The 22,823-nt window shown below is 47.1% G+C and overlaps 1 protein-coding gene across 5 annotated transcripts in view; it reads left to right on the plus strand.

The window, feature by feature from the left end:
• Nucleotides 1–22,823, plus strand: part of LRRIQ4 (leucine rich repeats and IQ motif containing 4) — a 57,312-nt gene that overhangs the window by 29,603 nt on the left and 4,886 nt on the right. For all 5 annotated transcript variants that reach the window (XM_063916209.1, XM_063916208.1, XM_063916207.1 and 2 more), the window contains exons 3-5: nucleotides 1,327–1,500; nucleotides 7,499–7,637; nucleotides 10,396–10,592. In XM_063916209.1, coding sequence (XP_063772279.1) covers nucleotides 1,327–1,500; nucleotides 7,499–7,637; nucleotides 10,396–10,592 — 510 coding nt within the window. The remainder of the gene's footprint in view (nucleotides 1–1,326; nucleotides 1,501–7,498; nucleotides 7,638–10,395; nucleotides 10,593–22,823) is intronic.

Here is a 22,823-nt window from a genome sequence, read left to right on the forward strand (position 1 = left end):
AGGATCGCAGAGCGGCTGCAATTTTTTTTTTGCAGTTTTAGAGTAGCTCCAGACCTACTCAGCGCTTGCGATCACTTCAGACCATTCAGTTACGGATTTGACATCACAAACACGCCCTGCGTTCGGCCAGCCACACCTGCGTTTTGCTGGCACACCTGCGTTTTTTCGAACACCTTCTGAAAACGGTCAGTTGACACCTAGAAACGCCCCTTTCCTGTCAATCACTCTGCGGCTGCCATTGCGACTGAAAAGCGTCGCTAGACCTTGTGTAAAAATACATCGGCCGTTGTGAAAGTACATCGCGCGTGCGCGTGCGCACTGCGCCACATACGCATGCGCAGAAGTGCCGCTTTTTCACTTAATCGCTGCGCTGCAAACATTTTTCACTAGCGATCAACTCGGAATGACCCCCATGGTATTGACCAACTGCTAACAAATATGCTGCCACGATCAGGTCTGAATTACCCCCTAGAACCCTTAAACTGCACAAATGTTACAAAGAAAATGAAGATAATACCCTCACGAGTTAAGCCTACTTAAAATAAAAAGAGACTCCAGTGATCAGTAAAAGAGAAATGTTTGCAAATAATAATGAGGTGATCCAAGTGTTAGTGGAAAGTGATGCTTTTACCTAGGCTTCTATTTAGGACTGCAAATGGCTGTACAAAGTATTGGTACGGTAGCATTACCCAGTCCATGCTCTTTTACTCGTATGTGCATGGCTATCAAAGGTGTGTTCAGCCACATTTTTCTCTCTCATGAATGCTTACTCATTTTGAGAAAGCAACCAAGAGGCGTAAAGCAGCTATTCAGCTGTTAGTTGGGGTAATACATAAAAAACGTATGTGCATATTAAATGAAGAAATCTCTGTTTATCTGGATTGGTGGGGTGGTCTTCAGGTTGCCGGCGGCCGGGCTCCCGGCGACCAAGATACCGGCGCCGGCATTACCGACATCTTTTCTCCCTCTTGGAGGTCCACGACCCCCCTGGAGGGAGAATAGATAGTGTGGCCCGCAAGGGGCTCATTTGCCCAGCTGTATGTATGTCGGCGGTCGGGATTCCGGCGCCGGTATGCTGGCCGCCGGGAGCCCGACCGCCGGCGTACCATACTATACCCGGATTGGTGAGAGTGTCCAGCTTTGTTTTTATTATATTGCTATAGTCTAAAATAAGTGGACAGGTCACTAAAACTCATTTGAATAGGACATATGTACAGATTACACTTATAGTAAACGTTACCACTATTATTAGATTTTCGATAGTTGTTCTTTGATTTATAAATATATCGTTGTCATTTAATAAAGAGGAACCTTTTGTTTATTTAGATTACGCCAGAGGTGAAGTCGTTAAACAAACTTACTTACTTGGGGATTACTGGGAACAGATTTGCTGCTTTCCCAAAAGAAGTTTTCCTGTTGGAGTCCTTGGAAAAGCTGTATATTGGGCAGGATCAGGGGATGCGACTCGCAACATTACCAGATGACATTTGCATCCTCAAGGTAAAGTTACGCCACATTTCATTTTATTTAATTAACATTGAGTACATTTCCTTATTCCATCATCTGGAGCAGTGCCGTAACTAGGCATTCTAGCGCTGTGTGCAAGAAATTACATTGGCGCCCCCCCCCCCCCCCCCCATATGCAAGATAGGGGCAGTGCGCGCCGTAAAAAATATATAGGGGCGTGGCTTCATGGGGAAGGGGCGTGGCCACAAAATAATAGCAATTCATACTACGGTGCACAGTAGTCTCCATTATTCAAATTACGCTGCACAGTAGCGCCACTACACCAGGCAGAGCCCCTTTTATACATTACAGCAGACAGCGTCCCCCTTTTTACACATTACAGCAGACAGTCCCCCTTTTTACACATTGCGGCAGCCAGTCCACCTGTTTTACACATTGCGGCAGCCAGGCCCCCTTTTTACACATTGCAGCAGCCAGACCCCCTTTTTACACATTGCAGCAGCCAGGACCCCTTTTTACACATTGCGGCAGCCAGCCCCCTTTTTACACATTGCAGCAGACAGTCCCCCTTTTTACACATTGCGGCAGCCAGTCCCCTTTTTACACATTGCAGCAGCCAGGACCCCTTTTTACACATTGCGGCAGCCAGGCCCCCTTTTTACACATTGCAGCAGCCAGGACCCCTTTTTACACATTGCGGCAGCCAGTCCACCTGTTTTACACATTGCGGCAGCCAGGCCCCCTTTTTACACATTGCAGCAGCCAGGCCCCCTTTTTACACATTGCAGCAGCCAGGCCCCCTTTTTACACATTGCGGCAGCCAGGCCCCCTTTTTACACATTGCGGCAGCCAGGCCCCCTTTTTACACATTGCGGCAGCCAGGCCCCCTTTTTACACATTGCAGCAGCCAGGCCCCCTTTTTACACATTGCGGCAGCCAGGCCCCCTTTTTACACATTATGGCAGACGGTGTCCCCGAGAGAGAGAGAGAGAGAGAGAGAGAGAGAGAGAGAGATACTTACCTTCTCCCCGCTGACAGGCTCCTCGTGCTGGCATCTCCCTCTGTGCAGGCAGGTGAGAAGGAGGAGGAGGGAGGGGGACTGGAGCCGCAGCAGCGCTATTTCATTGGTAGTAAGCGCCGCTGCAGCATCCCCCTCTCCTTCCGTATAGGCTGCCTGGCGCTGCTGTGGATGCTGGGATGGAGGAACCGCATCCCAGCATCCACAGCAGCGCCGGGCAGCCTATACGGAAGGAGAGGGGGATGCTGCAGCGGCGCTTACTACCAATGACATAGCGCTGCTGCGGCTCCAGTCCCCCTCCCTCCTCCTCCTTCTCACCTGCCCGGCGCTGTAGTCCTCCTCCCTGCACAACGCGGCTGCGGCGCACGGCGCAGACTTAGAGGCGGCATGTAATGAGTCAATTTGACTAATTACATGCCGCTGGCCGTGCGCCCTCAGGGCAACTGCGCTGTGTGCCAAGCCCACTTGGCACACACGTAGTTACGGCCCTGATCTGGAGGGTAGGTCTACAACATCTGCAAAATACCCTACTGACAGCAGAGGTCATGCAGGATACACATTCAGGAATAGTACTAGATTATAACAGGAAGATGGCTATTACAGTGTAGTTTATGGCACTCGGTATGTGCTCCCTTCCTTATCCATTGATGCTGCTATATGCTGCTCTTCCATGACAGTGATTGGCTGGGAGTTTGCTGCTGTGCAGTGATGTGACAGCACAGCTCCATGCTTCCAATTGCTGGCACAGAGGAGCAGCAGCAGCTAGCAGTGTCACACGGGCTGGCAGTGCCGTAACTAGGCATTTTAGCGCTGTGTGCAAGAAACGACAGTGGCGCCCCCCCCCCCATGTAAGACTGGGGCAGTGCGTGCCGCAGGCGCGCTAAAAAATTCTAGGGGCGTGGCTTCACGGGGAAGGGGCGTGGCCACAAAATAATAGCAATTCATACTACGGTGCACAGTAGTCTCCATTATTCAAATTACGCTGCACAGTAGCGCCACTACACCAGGTAGAGCCCCTTTTATACATTACAGCAGACAGCGTCCCCCTTTTTACACATTACAGCAGACAGTCCCCCTTTTTACACATTGCGGCAGCCAGTCCACCTGTTTTACACATTGCGGCAGCCAGGCCCCCTTTTTACACATTGCGGCAGCCAGGCCCCCTTTTTACACATTGCGGCAGCCAGGCCCCCTTTTTACACATTGCAGCAGCCAGGCCCCCTTTTTACACATTGCGGCAGCCAGCCCCCTTTTTACACATTGCAGCAGACAGTCCCCCTTTTTACACATTGCGGCAGCCAGTCCCCTTTTTACACATTGCAGCAGCCAGGACCCCTTTTTACACATTGCGGCAGCCAGGCCCCCTTTTTACACATTGCAGCAGCCAGGCCCCCTTTTTACACATTGCGGCAGCCAGGCCCCCTTTTTACACATTGCGGCAGCCAGGCCCCCTTTTTACACATTGCGGCAGCCAGGCCCCCTTTTTACACATTGCGGCAGCCAGGCCCCCTTTTTACACATTGCGGCAGCCAGGCCCCCTTTTTACACATTGCAGCAGCCAGGCCTCCTTTTTACACATTGCGGCAGCCAGGCCCCCTTTTTACACATTATGGCAGACGGTGTCCCAGAGAGAGAGAGAGAGAGAGAGAGAGAGAGACTTACCTTCTCCCCGCTGACAGGCTCCTCGTGCTGGAATCTCCCTCTGTGCAGGCAGGTGAGAAGGAGGAGGAGGGAGGGGGACTGGAGCCGCAGCAGCGCTATTTCATTGGTAGTAAGCGCCGCTGCAGCATCCCCCTCTCCTTCCGTATAGGCTGCCTGGCGCTGCTGTGGATGCTGGGATGGAGGAACCGCATCCCAGCATCCACAGCAGCGCCGGGCAGCCTATACGGAAGGAGAGGGGGATGCTGCAGCGGCGCTTACTACCAATGACATAGCGCTGCTGCGGCTCCAGTCCCCCTCCCTCCTCCTCCTTCTCACCTGCCCGGCGCTGTAGCTCTCCTCCCTGCACAGCGCGGCTGCGGCGCACGGCGCAGACTTAGAGGCGGCATGTAATGAGTCAATTTGACTAATTACATGCCGCTGGCCGTGCGCCCTCAGGGCAACTGCGCTGTGTGCCAAGCCCACTTGGCACACACGTAGTTACGGCCCTGATCTGGAGGGTAGGTCTACAACATCTGCAAAATACCCTACTGACAGCAGAGGTCATGCAGGATACACATTCAGGAATAGTACTAGATTATAACAGGAAGATGGCTATTACAGTGTAGTTTATGGCACTCGGTATGTGCTCCCTTCCTTATCCATTGATGCTGCTATATGCTGCTCTTCCATGACAGTGATTGGCTGGGAGTTTGCTGCTGTGCAGTGATGTGACAGCACAGCTCCATGCTTCCAATTGCTGGCACAGAGGAGCAGCAGCAGCTAGCAGTGTCACACGGGCTGGCAGTGCCGTAACTAGGCATTTTAGCGCTGTGTGCAAGAAACGACAGTGGCGCCCCCCCCCCCCCCATGTAAGACTGGGGCAGTGCGTGCCGCAGGCGCGCTAAAAAATTCTAGGGGCGTGGCTTCACGGGGAAGGGGCGTGGCCACAAAATAATAGCAATTCATACTACGGTGCACAGTAGTCCACATTATTCAAATTACGCTGCACAGTAGCGCCACTACACCAGGTAGAGCCCCTTTTATACATTACAGCAGACAGTGTCCCCCTTTTTACACATTGCGGCAGCCAGTCCCCCTTTTTACACATTGCGGCAGCCAGTCTCCCTTTTTACACATTGCGGCAGCCAGGACCCCTTCTTACACATTGCGGCAGCCAGACCCCCTTTTTACACATTGCGGCAGCCAGGCCCCCTTTTTACACATTGTGGCAGATAGACCCTTTTTACACATTGCGGCAGCCAGTCCCCCTTTTTACACATTGCGGCAGATAGACCCTTTTTACACATTGCGGCAGCCAGTCCCCTTTTTACACATTACAGCAGCCAGTCTCCCTTTTAACACATTGCGGCAGCCGGTCCTCCTTTTTACACATTGCGGCAGCCAGGACCCCTTTTTGCACATTGCGGCAGCCAGGCCCCCTTTTTACACATTGCGGCAGCCAGTCCCCCTTTTTACACATTGCAGCAGCCAGTCCCATTTCTTACACATTGCAGCAGCCAGTCCCCCTTTTTACACATTGCAGCAGCCAGTCCCCCTTTTTACACATTGCAGCAGCCAGTCCCATTTTTTACACATTGCGGCAGCCAGTCCCATTTTACACATTGCGGCAGCCAGTCCCATTTTTTACACATTGCGGCAACCAGTCCCATTTTACACATTGCGGCAGCCAGTCCCATTTTACACATTGCGGCAGCCAGTCCCATTTTTTACACATTGCGGCAGCCAGTCCCATTTTACACATTGCGGCAGCCAGTCCCATTTTACACATTGCGGCAGCCAGTCCCATTTTTTACACATTGCGGCAACCAGTCCCATTTTACACATTGCGGCAGCCAGTCCCATTTTACACATTGCGGCAGCCAGTCCCATTTTTTACACATTGCGGCAGCCAGTCCCATTTTACACATTGCGGCAGCCAGTCCCATTTTTTACACATTGCGGCAGCCAGTCCCATTTTTTACACATTGCGGCAGCCAGTCCCATTTTTTACACATTGCGGCAGCTAGTCCCATTTTACACATTGCGGCAGCCAGTCCCATTTTTTACACATTGCGGCAGCCAGTCCCATTTTACACATTGCGGCAGCCAGTCCCATTTTTTACACATTGCGGCAGGCGGTGTCCGAGAGAGAGAGAGAGAGAGGGGGGGGGGGGATATACTTACCTTCTCCCCGCTGACAGGCTCCTCGTGCAGCTCCCTCGGTGCAGGCAGTGAGGTGAGAAGAAGGAGGAGGGAGGTGGAGCAGGGAGCCGCAGCAACGCTATGTTATTGGTAGTAAGCGCCGCTGCAGCATCCCCCTCTCCTTCCGTATTGGCTGCCCGGCAGCCAATACGGAAGGAGAGGGGGATGCTGCAGCGGCGCTTACTACCAATAACATAGCGCTGCTGCGGCTCCCTGCTCCCCCTCCCTCCTCCTTCTCCGCTGCCCGGCGATGATGTCTTCTAGCTTCACAGCGCGGCGCACGGCGCAGAGACTTAGAGGCGGCATGTAATGAGTCAATTTGACTCATTACATGCCGCTGGCCGTGCGACCTCAGGGCAACTGCGCTGTGTGCCAAGCCCACCTGGCACACACGTAGTTACGGCCCTGCGGGCTGGCACTCCCTCCTCTGCGTGCTGCCCATCCACTCCACATAAAGAAGGAAATGGGTCTGGAGGCATGGTATCTAATGGGAATCACCTGGGGGATGGGCAACTAGGGCACCCAGGGGCAGATTTATTAAGCTCGGTGAAGTGATAAAGTGGAAGGTGATAGAGCACCAGCCAGTCAGCTCCTAACTGTCATTTTTCAAACTCAGCCTGTGACATGGTAGTTAGGATCTGATTGGCTGGTCCTTTATCACCTTCCACTTTATCACTTCACCGAACTTAATAAATATGTCCCCCAGTACCCTTTCACTGACACTTGGCTTCATGCTGTGTCTTTAAATTGTATTAATGACAAGCAGCCTGGTGTAAATAGGAAAATATCTCACTCATGACCACAAAGCACTCTAGTTAAAATATGTTGGGTTTTGAAAACCTCCTGAATATTTTACTTTTATTTATAATGCTTTGTGCATGCATTTTCTCAGTAACTCTTCAAAGTATACAGGGAATGGTAAAACTCTTCAAATAAAAGAGTCTTTATGTTGTTTAATGGTCCTTTAATATAGTTTTATGTGAAGGGCACAGCCCCATTTTGAGTAAGTGCTGTATTTAGGTATTATAAAGGACATGCTTTGACTGAACTATGGATCAAGCGCAGTCTTTGTCACTGCATTAGATATATACAGTCACTGCATTAGATATATACAGTATGTATGTATTTATGGATGAACACTGAGATTAAAACTGTTCTTGTTCCATATAGAATCTGAAAGAGTTGTACATTGAAAACAATAATCTTGAATGTCTTCCAACCACATTGAGCCTGATGCAAAATCTTGTAGTCCTGGATTTGCACAATAACCTGCTAAAGAACCTGCCAGATTCCATCTGCCAAATCCAAGGTATTATTCCTTACTGGTACTGATTTGTGCCATCATCTATGAAGCACATATGATGAGTACAGTAAAATGTTTTGGTTCGGTAGCGCCGCACCTGCATTGTCCTCCTAGCCATGGCTGTCAACAGAAATCTTTGGGCCCGGTACAGTGATATATATATATGTAACAAAATTTGCTCTCACACCCCACCAGAAAAGGCAAGTGCAGGGCACAGGAATCCTGGCCAGCGGAGATGCTGCCATGTCCCGTAACTGCCTGCAACAGAGCTGGACCCGGAAGAGCGGGCACACACTTATGCTGCACAGTCACTGTGTGTGAGATGCTTCTGTCACTCTGAGGCTGCGCCCAAACCAAATACAGCTCGCTGACCTATTTGTACAAGACTGCTAACATCCCTGCTGGGCGCTAAGTGGCACACTCTCAAGGGCCTCTCTGATCCTTGGGGCCTTCCACAGGTGTCCCCTTTGCCCCCCCCCCCCCCCATCACTGGCCCTGTTCATAGCACACACTTATTGTCCACTCCCAGCAGAAGTCTCAGTGACATTAATGTGAGCCTTGGAGAGGAAAACAATCCAGTCTCTTACCTCTTTAGTACCACTACAATGAAATAAACATTGTCATTTCCCCCATTCAATACTACTAAACGTATAATTGAGTTCAATGTATGGCTGTTATTGGAGCATATCTTGCATGCTTTCACATTGCGCATGCTCTAGGTTAGGTACAGGTGATTTATAGTCGTGTACATTTCACTTTCATCTGATTATGATGACTAGCAGCAAAGCAGGTGTACACATAGGTGGCCGATGCATGCATACATATTCACATTTCTTTCCATGCATGCAGTCTGGAAGCAATACATGGCCAATTTACTATTGATACAGTTTCTAATACATTTGTTACTTTTGTGTGTATAATACCAAATTAAAATGAGGCATAACCGCACTGTATAGTACAATGTGTATGACTATTGAGTGAAAGAAAAACTGGCATCATAAAATCAACTATTTAATAAGGTAGAAAATAAAAAATTATAAATAAAATACAACATGTTCAAATATTTTAAGGACATAAGCACAATGTACAGTATACTATATAATAATTGAGAATGGCATGTTCTGAAAATGACGTGCATTTGGAGCATGCAGCACACCCCTCTGCTAACAGCTCTTTCCAGTGGGGAAAGAGATAAGGGAGTCACTGATCGATGGGGTATGTAGGGACAGAGGAGAGAGGTGAGACCCTTTGAACCAGCATTCAACGGATCCAACTAGTGTAATATAACCAAAATGTAGTGAAGACACTCAACCGTGTGTCTACTGGGTGAATATGTTTCCCATGTGTAAATAATCATACAAATCCAAACACTAAAGGTCCGTACACATTAGACAATGTCGCTCTGTGAGCGACATCGTCTAATGTTTCCCCTCCCGGGCTGGCCGGTCGGTGGCCGACTGCACACACTGAGTGATATGACCGCTCATATCCCTCTGTGACGTCACGCCTCCGCCAGCCCTGCATGAAGGTCGTGGACGACAGTCCAGATCCTGCATGCATGCAGTGACGACAGCGATGATCATTGCCGACCTGCGGGGCCGCGCATCAGTCGTCGCTGGCGGCATACACACTTGCCGATAAAATGAGCGACGTCTCTCATTTTATCGGCAAGTGTGTTTGGGCCTTAAGGACATCAAAATTGTAATTTGAGTTGAAAATACAGTACAGATATTCTTCACATCTAACAAAACAGCAGTTACAGATAAAACAAATCACAAAAAGAATGATTTATTTTCATATGGAAACATGATCGGCTAATAAACATGGGGTTACAGTTCTCATTTTATTTTTGATAACATTATATATTCAGAATATAAGCTTCCTTATTGGTGTATGTACTGATAATATTTGTACATGTTGTATTTTATTATATTTGATTTCTGATACTTGTCTGCTTTAATAAATTGTTTGATTTTATAATGACAGCCTCACTTTGACTCACCATTCATACACATACTATAGTTTGTATTTGGTATCAAAACACAAAAGTAACAAATGTAATAAAAAATATTAAGTTGCCTGTATGTTGCGCCAAGCTGTATGCACAGAAACAATGTGTACAATAAATACGCCCGTATGCATACGTCTGCCCCATATGTATACTAGGCCTACATCTGCTTTGCTTCTAGTCAGATCAGGTTTATGTGCATATGCTTATGCGTCCAGGTCTACTTCACTCGCAGTTATGTGAACATGCCTTTATTGTACTTGGCCTATGCTTGCTGCTTCTTCTCGCCTTTATTTGTTGTATCCAGGCACAAGGAATCCTACGTACAGTATAGCCAGCCTTCAAGCACATGTATGTATGCACAATTTTGTGTGCATGCACAGTACTAAAATGCATATGTTCTGGAAAAAAAATAAGTATGTCTAATTCTACATGAGCTCTTATATTTCTAATTCCACTAATGTTCCTTATCTATATATATGATGAGCTAAAGTATAGAGTTATTGGATTAGATTTTGTTTTGGTATGTTGAACCCACCCATGCAATACAGTACAATGTTGGTTATTCAGACCATGCATTAAGCTTTAGTTAGGAGGCATACAATTTCCTTAGAGAGAATACTAGAACAGCAACAGCCAAATAAGATGGACCTTAACTTCTGCTCAAAATGTGGCACAGGCAAATTTTCATGTTTTATTAATCGATGTGCCAAAGGCATAATTCGGCAGATTGTTATTTCCCTGCTTTGTGTTCAGGTCTGCAACAATTGCTTCTTCAGAACAATCAGTTGTCCAATCTACCAGGCAATCTGGACATGTTACACAAGCTGGACCTGCTCTTACTAGAAGGGAATCCAATGCAAGATCCGGGGTCAGAGGTGTGCAGCCTAGGGAAATCTGTTGTTTGGGAATACTTAAAAGAAAAAAGACACAGAAATCTGATGGCTACAAAGGTAACAATAATAAGTCCTCTATAAACTATGTCAATAACTTGAATTTGAGGTAATGTGCAATGGCAGATTGGCCATAGGCCTCACTGGGATTTTCCCCGTTATCCTTATATGGGCCACCAGATGCCTTTTCTTTATTTTTTTTTATAAGTATTACATTTTTATTGGGGAAAACAGGACTGGAGGGTGACAGTCTGAGGCAACAAGGATGAAGTTCTTTGTCACTCCCCTTGTAGGGCCAGGTAGCCTATTGCTGCAGTGCATAGACCCTACATATTCTCCAAATCCCCCTCACACTCTGCGGTGGGAGCAGGATTTTGCCTCTGCCATACACACCATGGTGTTGCTGTGTGCTTTATGCAGCAGAATAGGCATGACTCACACAGGAGAGTGCTTTGTTGAGTGACTGTGGATAAATGGAGATCAAGTGAAGGGAACTGGGATACTGGTGCCTAGTTTATGAAGCAGTCCTGTATGAGTTAATTGAAGGAAAGTATATATCAGCTGAGCACCAAAGTTTATTTATTTAAATACGTATTGCAACATAGTACTGTTAGTTTCTCTGACGTCCTAGTGGATGCTGGGGACTCCGTAAGGACCATGGGGAATAGACGGCTCCGCAGGAGACTGGGCACATCTAAAGAAAGATTTAGGTCTATCTGGTGTGCACTGGCTCCTCCCCCTATGACCCTCCTCCAAGCCTCAGTTAGATTTCTGTGCCTGGCCGAGCTGGATGCACACTAGGGGCTCTCCTGAGCTCCTAGAAAGAAAGTATAGTTTAGGTTTTTTATTTTACAGTGAGACCTGCTGGCAACAGGCTCACTGCAGCGAGGGACTAAGGGGAGAAGAAGCGAACCTACCTAAGTGGTGGTAGCTTGGGCTTCTTAGGCTACTGGACACCATTAGCTCCAGAGGGATCGCACACAGGACCCGACCTCGTCGTCCGTTCCCGGAGCCGCGCCGCCGTCCCCCTTACAGAGCCAGAAGCAAGAAGGTCCGGAAAATCGGCGGCTGAAGACTTCTGTCTTCTCCAAGGTAGCGCACAGCACTGCAGCTGTGCGCCATTGCTCCTCATGCACACCACACACTTCGGTCACTGATGGGTGCAGGGCGCTGGGGGGGGGCGCCCTGAGCAGCAATATTAACACCTTGGCTGGCAAAACTGACACCATATATAGCCCCAGAGGCTATATAGGTGTAAATTACCCCTGCCAGAATAACACAAAAAGCGGGAGAAAGCCCGCCGAAAAAGGGGCGGAGCCATCTCCCTCAGCACACTGGCGCCATTTTCCCTCACAGCTCCGCTGGAAGGATCGCTCCCTGGCTCTCCCCTGCAGTCCTGCACTACAGAAAGGGTAAAAAAGAGAGGGGGGGCACAAATTTAGGCGCAGTATAATATATATATGCAGCTATAAGGGAAAACACTCTTTATAGGTGATATCCCTGTGGTATATAGCGCTCTGGTGTGTGCTGGCATACTCTCCCTCTGTCTCCCCAAAGGGCTTTGTGGGGTCCTGTCCTCTGTCAGAGCATTCCCTGTGTGTGTGCTGTGTGTCGGTACCGCTGTGTCGACATGTATGATGAGGAAAATGATGTGGAGGCAGAGCAAATGCCTGTAAATGTGTTGTCACCCCCTGTGGGGTCGACACCTGTGTGGATGGACTTATGGAAGGAATTACGTGACAGTGTCAGCTCCTTACATAAAAGGCTTGACGACATAGGGCAGCCGGCTACTCAGCATGTGACTGTTCCAGCGTCTCAAATGTCATCAGGGGCTTTAAAACGCCCGCTACCTCAGATGGCAGACACAGATGTCGACACGGATACCGACTCCAGTGTCGACGACGATGAGACTAGTGTACCCTCCAATAGGTCCACCCGTTACATGATTGAGGCAATAAAAAATGTATTACACATTTCTGATAGTACCCCAGGTACCACAAAAAAATAAAGGGTATTATGTTCGGTGAGAAAAAACTACCAGTAGTTTTTCCTGCATCTGAGGAATTAAATGAGGTGTGTGAGGAAGCCTGGACTTCCCCCGATAAGAAATTGATAATTTCTAAACGGTTATTGGCAGCGTACCCTTTCCCGCCAGAGGATAGGTCACGTTGGGAAACGTCCCCTAGGGTAGATAAAGCGCTTACACGTTTATCAAAACAGGTGGCACTACCGTCTCCGGATACGGCCGCCCTAAAGGATCCTGCTGATAGAAAGCAGGAGGCTACCCTAAAAGCTATATATACACACACGGGCATTATATTGCGACCAGCGATTGCATCAGCATGGATGTGCAGTGCTGCTGCTGCGTGGTCAGATTCCCTGTCGGATAATATTGATACCCTGGATAGGGACACTATTTTGCTGACAGTGGAGCATATAAAGGACGCTGTCTTATACATGCGTGATGCACAGAGGGATATTTGCCGGCTGGCATCAAAAATAAGCGCAATGTCCATTGCCGCCAGAAGGGGGTTATGGACTCGGCAGTGGTCAGGTGATGCCGATTCAAAAAGGCACATGGAAGTTTTGCCTTATAAGGGGGTGGAACTGTTTGGGGATGGTCTTTCAGACCTCGTTTCCACAGCTACGGCTGGGAAATCGACATTTTTGCCACAGGCTACCCCACAGCAAAAGAAGGCACTGTATTATCAAGTACAGTCCTTTCGGCCCCATAAACACAAGAGGGCGCGAGGCGCATCCTTTCTGCCGAGAGGCAAAGGTAGAGGGAAATTTAGAAAGAATTTATTTAGAAAGAATAATATAAAAGATTTGCAGAAGCCTAATTTCCACACAATAGTAAGTCTATATGAATAAGAGACTGGTTACAGGTGGCAATACATCCTTCAGCCATAACATTAAAACCAGCTACCTAATATTGTGTAGGTCTCGCTCATACAACCAAAACAGCTCTGACCCATTGAGACATGGATTATTATTATTATTATTATTATTATTATTATCCTTTATTTATATGGCACCACAAGGGTGCTGCATCGCCCAATTATAGAGTACATAAACAAATAATCAAAACAGGAAAACATCAACTTACAGTTGAAGACAATATAGGACAAGTAATAATAATAATAATAATAATTTTATTTATATAGCGCTCTTTCTCCAATAGGACTCAAGGCGCTTAACAGATACACAGCATAATATAGTACAGAAAAATAATGAAGTACATTTTTCATAAAATACAGAAGCATGAAGATACTAAAAGAGACACTATGGAAATGCTTGAGTAAACAGGAAAGTCTTGAGTCTACTTTTGAAGGATTCTATAGTTGGGGCCTCTCGCACTGTGCTGGGAAGTGAGTTCCATAGAGTCGGAGCCGCATGACTAAAAGCTCGACCCCCAGATGAATTACGGTAGATTCTAGGTACTGCTAAAAGTCCTTCATCTACAGATCGCAGTAATCGAGTGGGGCAGTATGGGATCAGAAGCTGTTTCAGGTACCTTGGGCCTTGGTCATGTAATGCTTTGAAACTCAGTAAGCCAATCTTGAAGAGGATTCGCCATCTTACAGGCAGCCAGTGAAGGGAGTAGAGGATGGGTGTTATGTGGCTGGAACGGGGCTGGTTGGTTAACAGCCTGGCAGCTGTGTTTTGCACCAGCTGTAAGCGTTGCAATTCTTTTGCTGGTAGACCAAGGTAGAGGGCATTACAGTAGTCTAATCGAGATGATACAAATGCATGTATGACTTTTGGCATATCATCTGAGGGAATTAAGTGCTTGATTCTGGCTATGTTCCTCAGGTGAAAGAATGAGGATTTGATTGTGGCTGATATCTGATGTTTAAGTGTCAAGCCATCATCCAGGACAACGCCAAGATTCCGCACATGATCACTGGTCTGTAATTCTGAATCCCCGAGTGTAAGTCCAGTTGGTTGGCTATGCTGCAGTCTTGTCCTTTGATGTTGCGGTCGTATTATAAGGACCTCTGTTTTATCCAGGTTCAGTCGCAGCCAACTGGCGCTCATCCACTCCTGTAGTTCAGCTAGACAGCCATTCAGGGTTGCTACTGGGTTATCAGTGCCCGGAGCAAAGGACAAGTACAGTTGTGTATCATCTGCATAGCAGTGGTAGACCAGGCCATGGCGCCTGATTATTTCGCCCAATGGGAGCATGTATACTGCAAAAAGCATGGGGGATAGTATAGAACCTTGTGGGACACCACATGGCAATGGCACTGGTGGTGATGAGTATAATCCAGATGATACTCTCTGTGACCTGCCTGTGAGAAATGATTTGAACCAGTTTAGGACTGTGCCATCCAGACTACAGAAGTGTATCAGTCGCTCAATCAGAAGCCCGTGGTCCACGGTATCAAATGCTGCCGAGAGATCCAGAAGGATTAATATTGAACAGTCACCTCTGTCTTTTGCCATCAGAAGATCATTTAACACACACACCAGGGCTGTTTCAGTGCTATGTCTTCTCCTGAATCCTGATTGAAATGGATCATAAATATCATGGGTTGTCAGGCGAGTTTCCAGTTGATTTGCAACCACTTTCTCAATAACCTTTCCTAGGAAAGGAAGGTTTGATACCGGTCTGTAGTTGGACATGCAGTCGGGATCTAAATTAGGTTTTTTAAGAAGTGGTCTAACAATTGCTTCCTTTAGGGGTCCAGGAAAAATGCCTGTCTGCAAAGAGCATTGAACAATTTTTGCAAAGACAGGACCGATTATATCCGTACAACCTATTAGAAGCTTGGTTGAGGCTGGGTCCAGGCCACAGGTGGTGGGACGCAAAATCCGAGCAATTTCAGCAGTGTCATTTACATCCACTGGGTCAAAGCTGGTCCATGAAGGCAGGTAGCTTATATTGGCAGGCTTTGTAGTTTGGCTCTCCTTTGATGGCACTGTGGATATTCCAGCCCGGATGGTGGATATTTTATCTGCAAAGAAGTTTGCAAACTCGTTGCATCTTGCTTGGGAAAGGGTCTCATCAGTCTGCAGGCATGCTGGCTTGCAAAGCATCTCCACTGTGCGGAAAAGTTGAGCTGGCCTATTGTTTGCTGCTGTGATCTCATTTGACAGGAACTGTGATTTCTTGCGAGTGATTGTCGATTGATATTCTTCGTTATGCTTTATTAGTTTTATTTTGTCATCCACTAGGTTAGTCTTCCTCCATCGTCTTTCCAGTCTACGCCCCCTTTTCTTGAGCTCACTAACACTGTTGTCGTACCATGGAGCTTGACGATGTGGTTTACGAGGTCTTATACGCACAGGGGCGATAATATCAATTGCAGCCTTAACATCCCTATTATAATAACGGACTAGGGAACAGGGATCTTCACAGGCACCCAGTATAGCAGAGAGATCCATATTTGCTGCAAGAGCCTGGGGAGTCATACCCCTCCTTGGAGGTCAACTCCACGGGCAGAGATCTTATTTGAGGGGTTGCAACTGAGAACCAGAGGGAGTAGTGGTCTGACCAGATGACTGGGTTTATTTTTAGGTCAGTGACTTCTAATCCAATCTGAAAGACAAGATCAAGAGTGTGACCACTTTTATGTGTGGCAGAGGGAATTATCTGTGTGAAGCCCAGACCATTCATTGTGCACAGGAGGTCTTGGCCAAGGCGTGAGAGCTCATCATCCACCCATGCATTGAAATCCCCGAGGATGAGCCATCTTTGATGTTCCAGAACCAGGCCAGCAACAGTGTCTGCAATTTCTTGTAGAAATATCTTTCCATCTCCAGGTGGCCGGTAGATGAGAAGTACTCTGAAACCTAATCCTGTCGAACTCTGGGCAGCAATGCACTCAAATGAGCGAGTAATTTCAATAGGGTGGACCCTAAGTTTAAGTTCTTTTTTGAAGCAGATAGCCACCCCGCCACCCCTGCGGTCCAGTCTTGGGTTGTGGATGACAGAGTAGTTTGTTGGTACCGCAGCCTCCAATATAGGTGCTGCATTTTCGTCTAGCCAGGTCTCTGTAATACAGGCTAGATCTGCAGATTCAATAAGGTCAGCAATTGTTGCAGTCTTGTTTCTTATAGATCTGGCATTACAAAGGACTGACCTGATTGGGCATACCAGAGGGCCTTCAGTTTTCTTTATGTTAAGTGCAGGAGCTCTGGGTATGGGGGTCACAAAGCGAGAGTTGACAGTTCTGTCCTTCCAAACATAGGGCCGTCTTTTGGGTATTACTTCTATTTGATTGTTCTTTGTGTATGGGGGTGAGCAGGTGGGCAAAGGACGTAGATGGTTACCGGGGGAAATAAGTTTCCTGCCTGCTCGCTTCCCACGAATGCGCCTGTGTTTTCTTTTTAAAATGCCAAGGGATTGGAGAATAGAAGCCTGTGATGGTGTGATAGGAACTGCAGAACGTGGTGGGCGGAGTGAAAGAATGAAGCTGGAGCAATATGTATACATTTGGTCATCAATGACAGATTACTATGAGTTTGAGCTGCATATGATGATGAGAGAGGGAGAGAAAGCAGTGTTTTTTTGTTTTTGTTTTTTTTTTCTTCCTTTTTGTGTTTTGTTTTCCCCCAATCGGTATTTGATCCAAAATTCTAATGGGTTTATGAGCAAAGTTATTGCTATAACCTATTGGGTATATTTGAAGCAAGTGATAAATAAAATAGCTGCTGATTTAATCAATTATCCTAGCATAGGCAGACTTTTGGGAAGGTGTTAGAAGCCAATTCCTACTGTGTAGGTGTGAAAAGTCTCAGTGTGAGAGGCCTTTGAAGTAGGTTTCTTGTGTGTGGGGGGAAGTGATAACATGTCCTGGGAAATGGATCCTGAGTTGAAACAGTGAGCCTTCAGCAATTCAGAGCCTGAATATACTGATATTAGTAGATTAATGCAATAAGTCAGTTATTAGTTGCTCAGAGAACAGAGGTGGATGATGTCTAAGTGAGGGGCTAGATGTAGCCAAAGATAGGTTGTAATCCACAGTACCTTATCTGGGCAATGTCCAATGCAGAGTGCAGCAGCTGCTAAACTGAAGGATTTCTCAGTGGAGGTTTGCAGAGGATTCAGTCCAGGATTCAATCCAGTGTGTATCTCAGCGCAGGAATGCAATCCGTTGGTTTTGATGAGATGCCCGCGTAGAGTAGTACAAGTTAAAGGTAAGTCCTTGGATATTTATGATGATTCATAGGTCAGTTGTGGTGAATTTAAGTACAGGGTAAATAAACATAGCTACATCAGCAGATGACACTGGAATAAGTATCAGGTGTCAGAAGACTGCTGGATTTGGTGCATTTGAAGATTATTAAAGTATGAAAAAGGATAAGCACATGAGGGAAGAGGGCCCTACTCGTGAGAGCTTACATTCTAAAGGGGAGGGGTAGACAGACAAGGGTGACACAGACGGGGTACATAGAGAGCGTGGTTCTATAAGACCTTTAAAGGTGTCATGTGGTAACTTTAGCAGCAGATCCTTTAAGTAGTGTAAATTGCAGGGTGAGGCCTCCAAGGCTCTGACTTGTTTTTCTAGCACATGCCACAGATGCTAGATTGGATTGAGATCTGGGGAATTTGGAGGCCAAGTGAACATCTTGAACCAATACAAGTTGTATTTTAACATTTCAACTATACAGAAGTGCCCCACAAAGGAGTCTTCTTTCTACTGTTGTTTTACATGATTACCGTGAACTCTTTGTCATGTTCCTCAAACATTCCTGAACAATTTTTGCAGTGTGGCAGGGTGCATTATCCTGCTGAAATAAGCCACTGCCATCAGGGAATACAGTTTCCATGTAGGTATTACTTGGTCGTCAACAATGTTTAGGTAGGTGGTACATGTCAAAGCAACATCCACACAAATGTCGGCCCAAGGATTCCCAGTAGAACATTGCCCAGAGCATTACACAGCCTCTGCCGGTTTGTCCTCTTCCCACAGTACTCCATAGTGCCATCTTTTGCCCAGGTAAACGATGCACATTCACCTGGCCAAACGCCATCCACATGATGTTAAAGAAAACATGTTTATCAGACCAGGTAACCTTCTTCAATTGCTTCATGGTCCAGTTCTGACACTCAGGTGCCCATTGAAGGGGACAAGGGTCAGTATGGGCATTCTGACTGGTTTGTTGCTACGCAGCAACACTGTGTGTTCTGACACCTTTCTATCATAACCAGTGTTAACTTTTTCAGCAATTGGTGCTACTGTATCTCTTCTGTGGGATCAAACCAGACGGGCTAGAGTTCACTGCATGCGTGTATCAGTAGGCCCTGGGCGCCCATGGCATTTTCACTAATTGTCCTTCCTTGGACAGCTTTTTGTTTGGTACTAGCCACTGCATACTGGGAACTCCTCACAAGACCTGCCGTTTTGGAGATGCCCTGACCCAGTCGTCTGACCATCATAATTTGGTCCTTGTCAAACTCGCTCAGATCCTTACACTTCCCCATTTTTGCAGCTTCTGAGACATCAACTTCAAGAACTTGCTGCCTATATATCCCACTGGATCCCTGTCAGGTTTCTGATTTTGTCTGTCCCCGGAGGGGGCACTAGTGGGTCAGTGTTGGTACAATATATAAAACGTGGAGGCAAAATAAAAGTCCTGCGCATGTGCGCTGATGTTTAATGCACACAGAGGTCACAGAGTAGAGATGTAACAACAGATGGTACTTTGCATTAGTGATGGCAGAAAAGAAATAGTAACAGTAACTGAATCCAAGGTATAAAGTCTCTGGCAACAGAATATATATGAAAAACACTTGATGACTGAATGCAGAAGATTTGAGCAAATAAAAGTCTCTGATAACAAAGCGTGGAATAACGTGGTGGCTGAAATAGTTGGAAAACAGAACTCCGGAAATATTGATAAAACACACAGTCTCTGTATAGCTTAGTTCTTATTCATACTTGCCTACCTGACCCTCTCCATGAGGGAGAAAATGCTCTGTTCCTGGACTTTCCTGGTAATGTATGATTGCCATCACCTGTGGTGAGCTAGTTAATTGATAAGAAAGGTGTTTCACCACAGGTGATGGTAATCATACATTACCAGGAAAGTCCAGGAACAGAGCATTTTCTCCCTCATGGAGAGGGTCAGGTAGGCAAGTATGTTCTTATTACTGCACAGGTCCCAGGCAGGAGACATTACAACAAGCTTGCATGAGTTGTATGATCTTAACGAGGTGCACAGGTAAAGCAGTGAACAAACACCTGAGGAAAGTCTCTTACAGCTGATGAGCTGCGACTGGCTGTGGCTGAAGTCTGTAGCTGAATGAAGGAAATGCAGTGTGATGAAAAGAAGCTATGAGAAAAATCACAGGGAACCACTGGAGACAGGAACACGGGAACCAGGAGAACATGAGGCACCAATGTGACTCGTTGTCCGAGGCGATGTGTCTGAGCCACGGACCAAACTTTATACCCCTTGCTCTGCGGTGATTGGTTCCTGAATTCTGAGGGTAAGCACAGGACTGGATTGGATGCCTGGATCACTTGAGAACAGGTGTCATGGCGGCATCCACACGGCCGGACACCGGCACACAGCAAGGCATACTTGAGACTTGAATGAGGGGCACTCAGCGACAGGAAAACGACGCTCGCGGTCAGCACCTCCATGCAGCCGCGACTGGAGGTCTGCACACCAGCGCGCTGGTAGGTGAGACATTGCTGAACGCCGATTCCTGACAGTCCCATTGTAATCAATGTTATTCACTTGTTAGTGGTTTTAATGTTATGGCTGATCGGTGTATCTTCTGTACTAAACAAGGCAAATTTTGTTTTGAAAATAACTGCCAGTAAATACAGTGTCCAAAACTGCTGAAGACACAGTTGAAAAGCACTGCATAGTAAATTAGCCCATCTACTTTATAGTTTAACCATCCAACTCTTATTTATTGCATTCCCTGATTATATTTGACTATACCATGATGACATTAGATTTTGTCATCCTAGATTGTTTTGCCTGATTCCTGGTTAAGTTTAACTTTTCTTTGGAGTTTCTCTGTAAACATGAAACCACCAGTTGAATAACACTAGCCTGGAGTACCATTTGTACCAAGATAACCTCTTGCAAATCAGTCCTGTCCACACATCACCCCATGCTTCGACCTTGGTACACTATCTGTATTTTATGGCCATCACTGGGATGCTGTCTGTATTGTATTTTGGTCATGTGGATGCTCTCTGTAGTATATGGCAGTCACTGTCATGCTCTCTATACCATGTGGCCATCACTGGGATATTACCTGTACTGTATGGCAGCCACGTGGATAATCTGTTGTATGGCAGTCACATAAATTCTTGGTGCTGTATTGTGGCTAAGGCTAACGGTTTGCTAATCCCAGCTATGTTTGTATTGGGCTTCGCCCACAGTTTATATGGTTCCGCTTACATCAGGCCATGTTAAGATATTTTCCAGGGCTACTTAAGTTTCTAATCCACCTCTAGTAATTATTCTCTTCTGGTGCTTGCCTTATTTTATGACCTACTGGGCCTTATTCAGAGTCAGACCTAAATGGGATTTTCATGTTTTTGACATTCGTCTATAGCAAACACGTCTTTCCGCAATGCACATCTTTTCTCTTACGTCCTAGAGGATGCTGGGGACTCCGTAAGGACCATGGGGAATAGACGGGCTCCACAGGAGACAATGGCACTAAAAAGAACTTTAGGTATGGGTGTGCACTGGCTCCTCCCTCTATGCCCCTCCTCCAGACCTCAGTTTAATACTGTGCCCAGAGGAGACTGGGTGCACTACAGGGAGCTCTCCTGAGCTTCCTGAAAAGAAAGTATTTTGTTAGGTTTTTTATTTTTAGGGAGACCTGCTGGCAACAGACTCCCTGCATCGTGGGACTGAGGAGAAAGAAGCAGACCTACTTAAATGCTAGGCTCTGCTTCTTAGGCTACTGGACACCATTAGCTCCAGAGGGAGTCAGAACGCAGGTCTCCCCTAGCGGTTCATCCCGGAGCCGCGCCGCCGTCCTCCTCGCAGAGCCGGAAGATAGAAGCCGGGTGAGTATAGGAAGGCAGAAGGCTTCAGAGGCGGCAGAAGACTTAAGATCTTCACTGAGGTATGGCCATTGCTCCCACAGAACACACACAGCGCACACTGTTGGGTGCAGGGCGCAGGGGGGGGGGGGGGGGGCCTGGGCAGCAATGTATTCCTCTAGGACTGACTGTAAGTAAATATACACTTATTTGTGTGTTTTGGTATCCCCGCCAGTTTGTTCAAAGAGCGGGACCGAAGCCCGCCACTGAGGGGCGGGGCTTCTCCCTCAGCACTCACCAGCGCCATTTTCTCCACAAGCACACGCTGAGAAGCTGGCTCCCCGGACTCTCCCCTGCTGATCACCGGTGACAGAGGGTTTTAAAGAAGGGGGGGGACGACATAATTTGGCGCAGTGAATATACAAATAGCGCTGTATCTGGGTAAAAAAAAATTTTCCAGGGTTATTGGCGCTGGGTGTGTGCTGGCATACTCTCTCTCTGTCTCTCCAAAGGGCCTTGTGGGGAAACTGTCTCCAGATAGAGTCTTCCCTGAGTGTGTGGTGTGTCAGTACGTGCGTGTCGGCATGTCTGAAGCGGAAGGCTCTCCTAGGGATGAGGTGGAGCGTATGAGTGTGGTGTCTCCGTCGGCAACGCCGACACATGACTGGATGGAAATGTGGAATATTTTAAATGCAAATGTGAATTTATTGCACAAACGTTTGGACAAAGCAGAGTCCAGGGACAGTACAGAGGGTCATACCCTGCCTTTCCCTATGTCACAGGGGCCGTCAGGGTCTCAAAAACGCCCACTTTCTCCGGTAGTTGACACTGATATCGACACAGATTCTGAATCCAGTATCGATTATGATGATGCGAGGTTGCAGCCAAAATTGGCAAAGAATATTCATTATATGATTATGGCTATAAAGGATGTGCTGCATATTATAGATGACCCCGCGGTGCCTAATCCAAAAATCCACATGTTTAAAGAAAAGAAGCCTGAGGTTACTTTTCCACCCTCTTTTGAATTAAATGAGTTATTTGAAAGTGCTTGGGAAACTCCAGACAAGAAACTGCAGATTCCCAAAAGGATTCTTATGGCGTATCCTTTCCCGATCAAGGACAGGATACGGTGGGACGTTGACGCGCCTTTCCAAAAAGGTGGCGCTGCCGTCTCAGGATACCGCTGCCCTCAGGGATCCTGCGGATCGCAAGCAGGAAACTACCTTGAAGTCAATTTACACTCATACCGGTACCTTACTCAGACCGGCAATAGCGTCGGCCTGGGTTTGTAGCGCTGTTATAGCGTGGACCGATACCT

The sequence above is a fragment of the Pseudophryne corroboree genome, chromosome 4 (assembly GCF_028390025.1).
Source record: "Pseudophryne corroboree isolate aPseCor3 chromosome 4, aPseCor3.hap2, whole genome shotgun sequence".
Lineage (NCBI taxonomy): Eukaryota > Metazoa > Chordata > Amphibia > Anura > Myobatrachidae > Pseudophryne > Pseudophryne corroboree.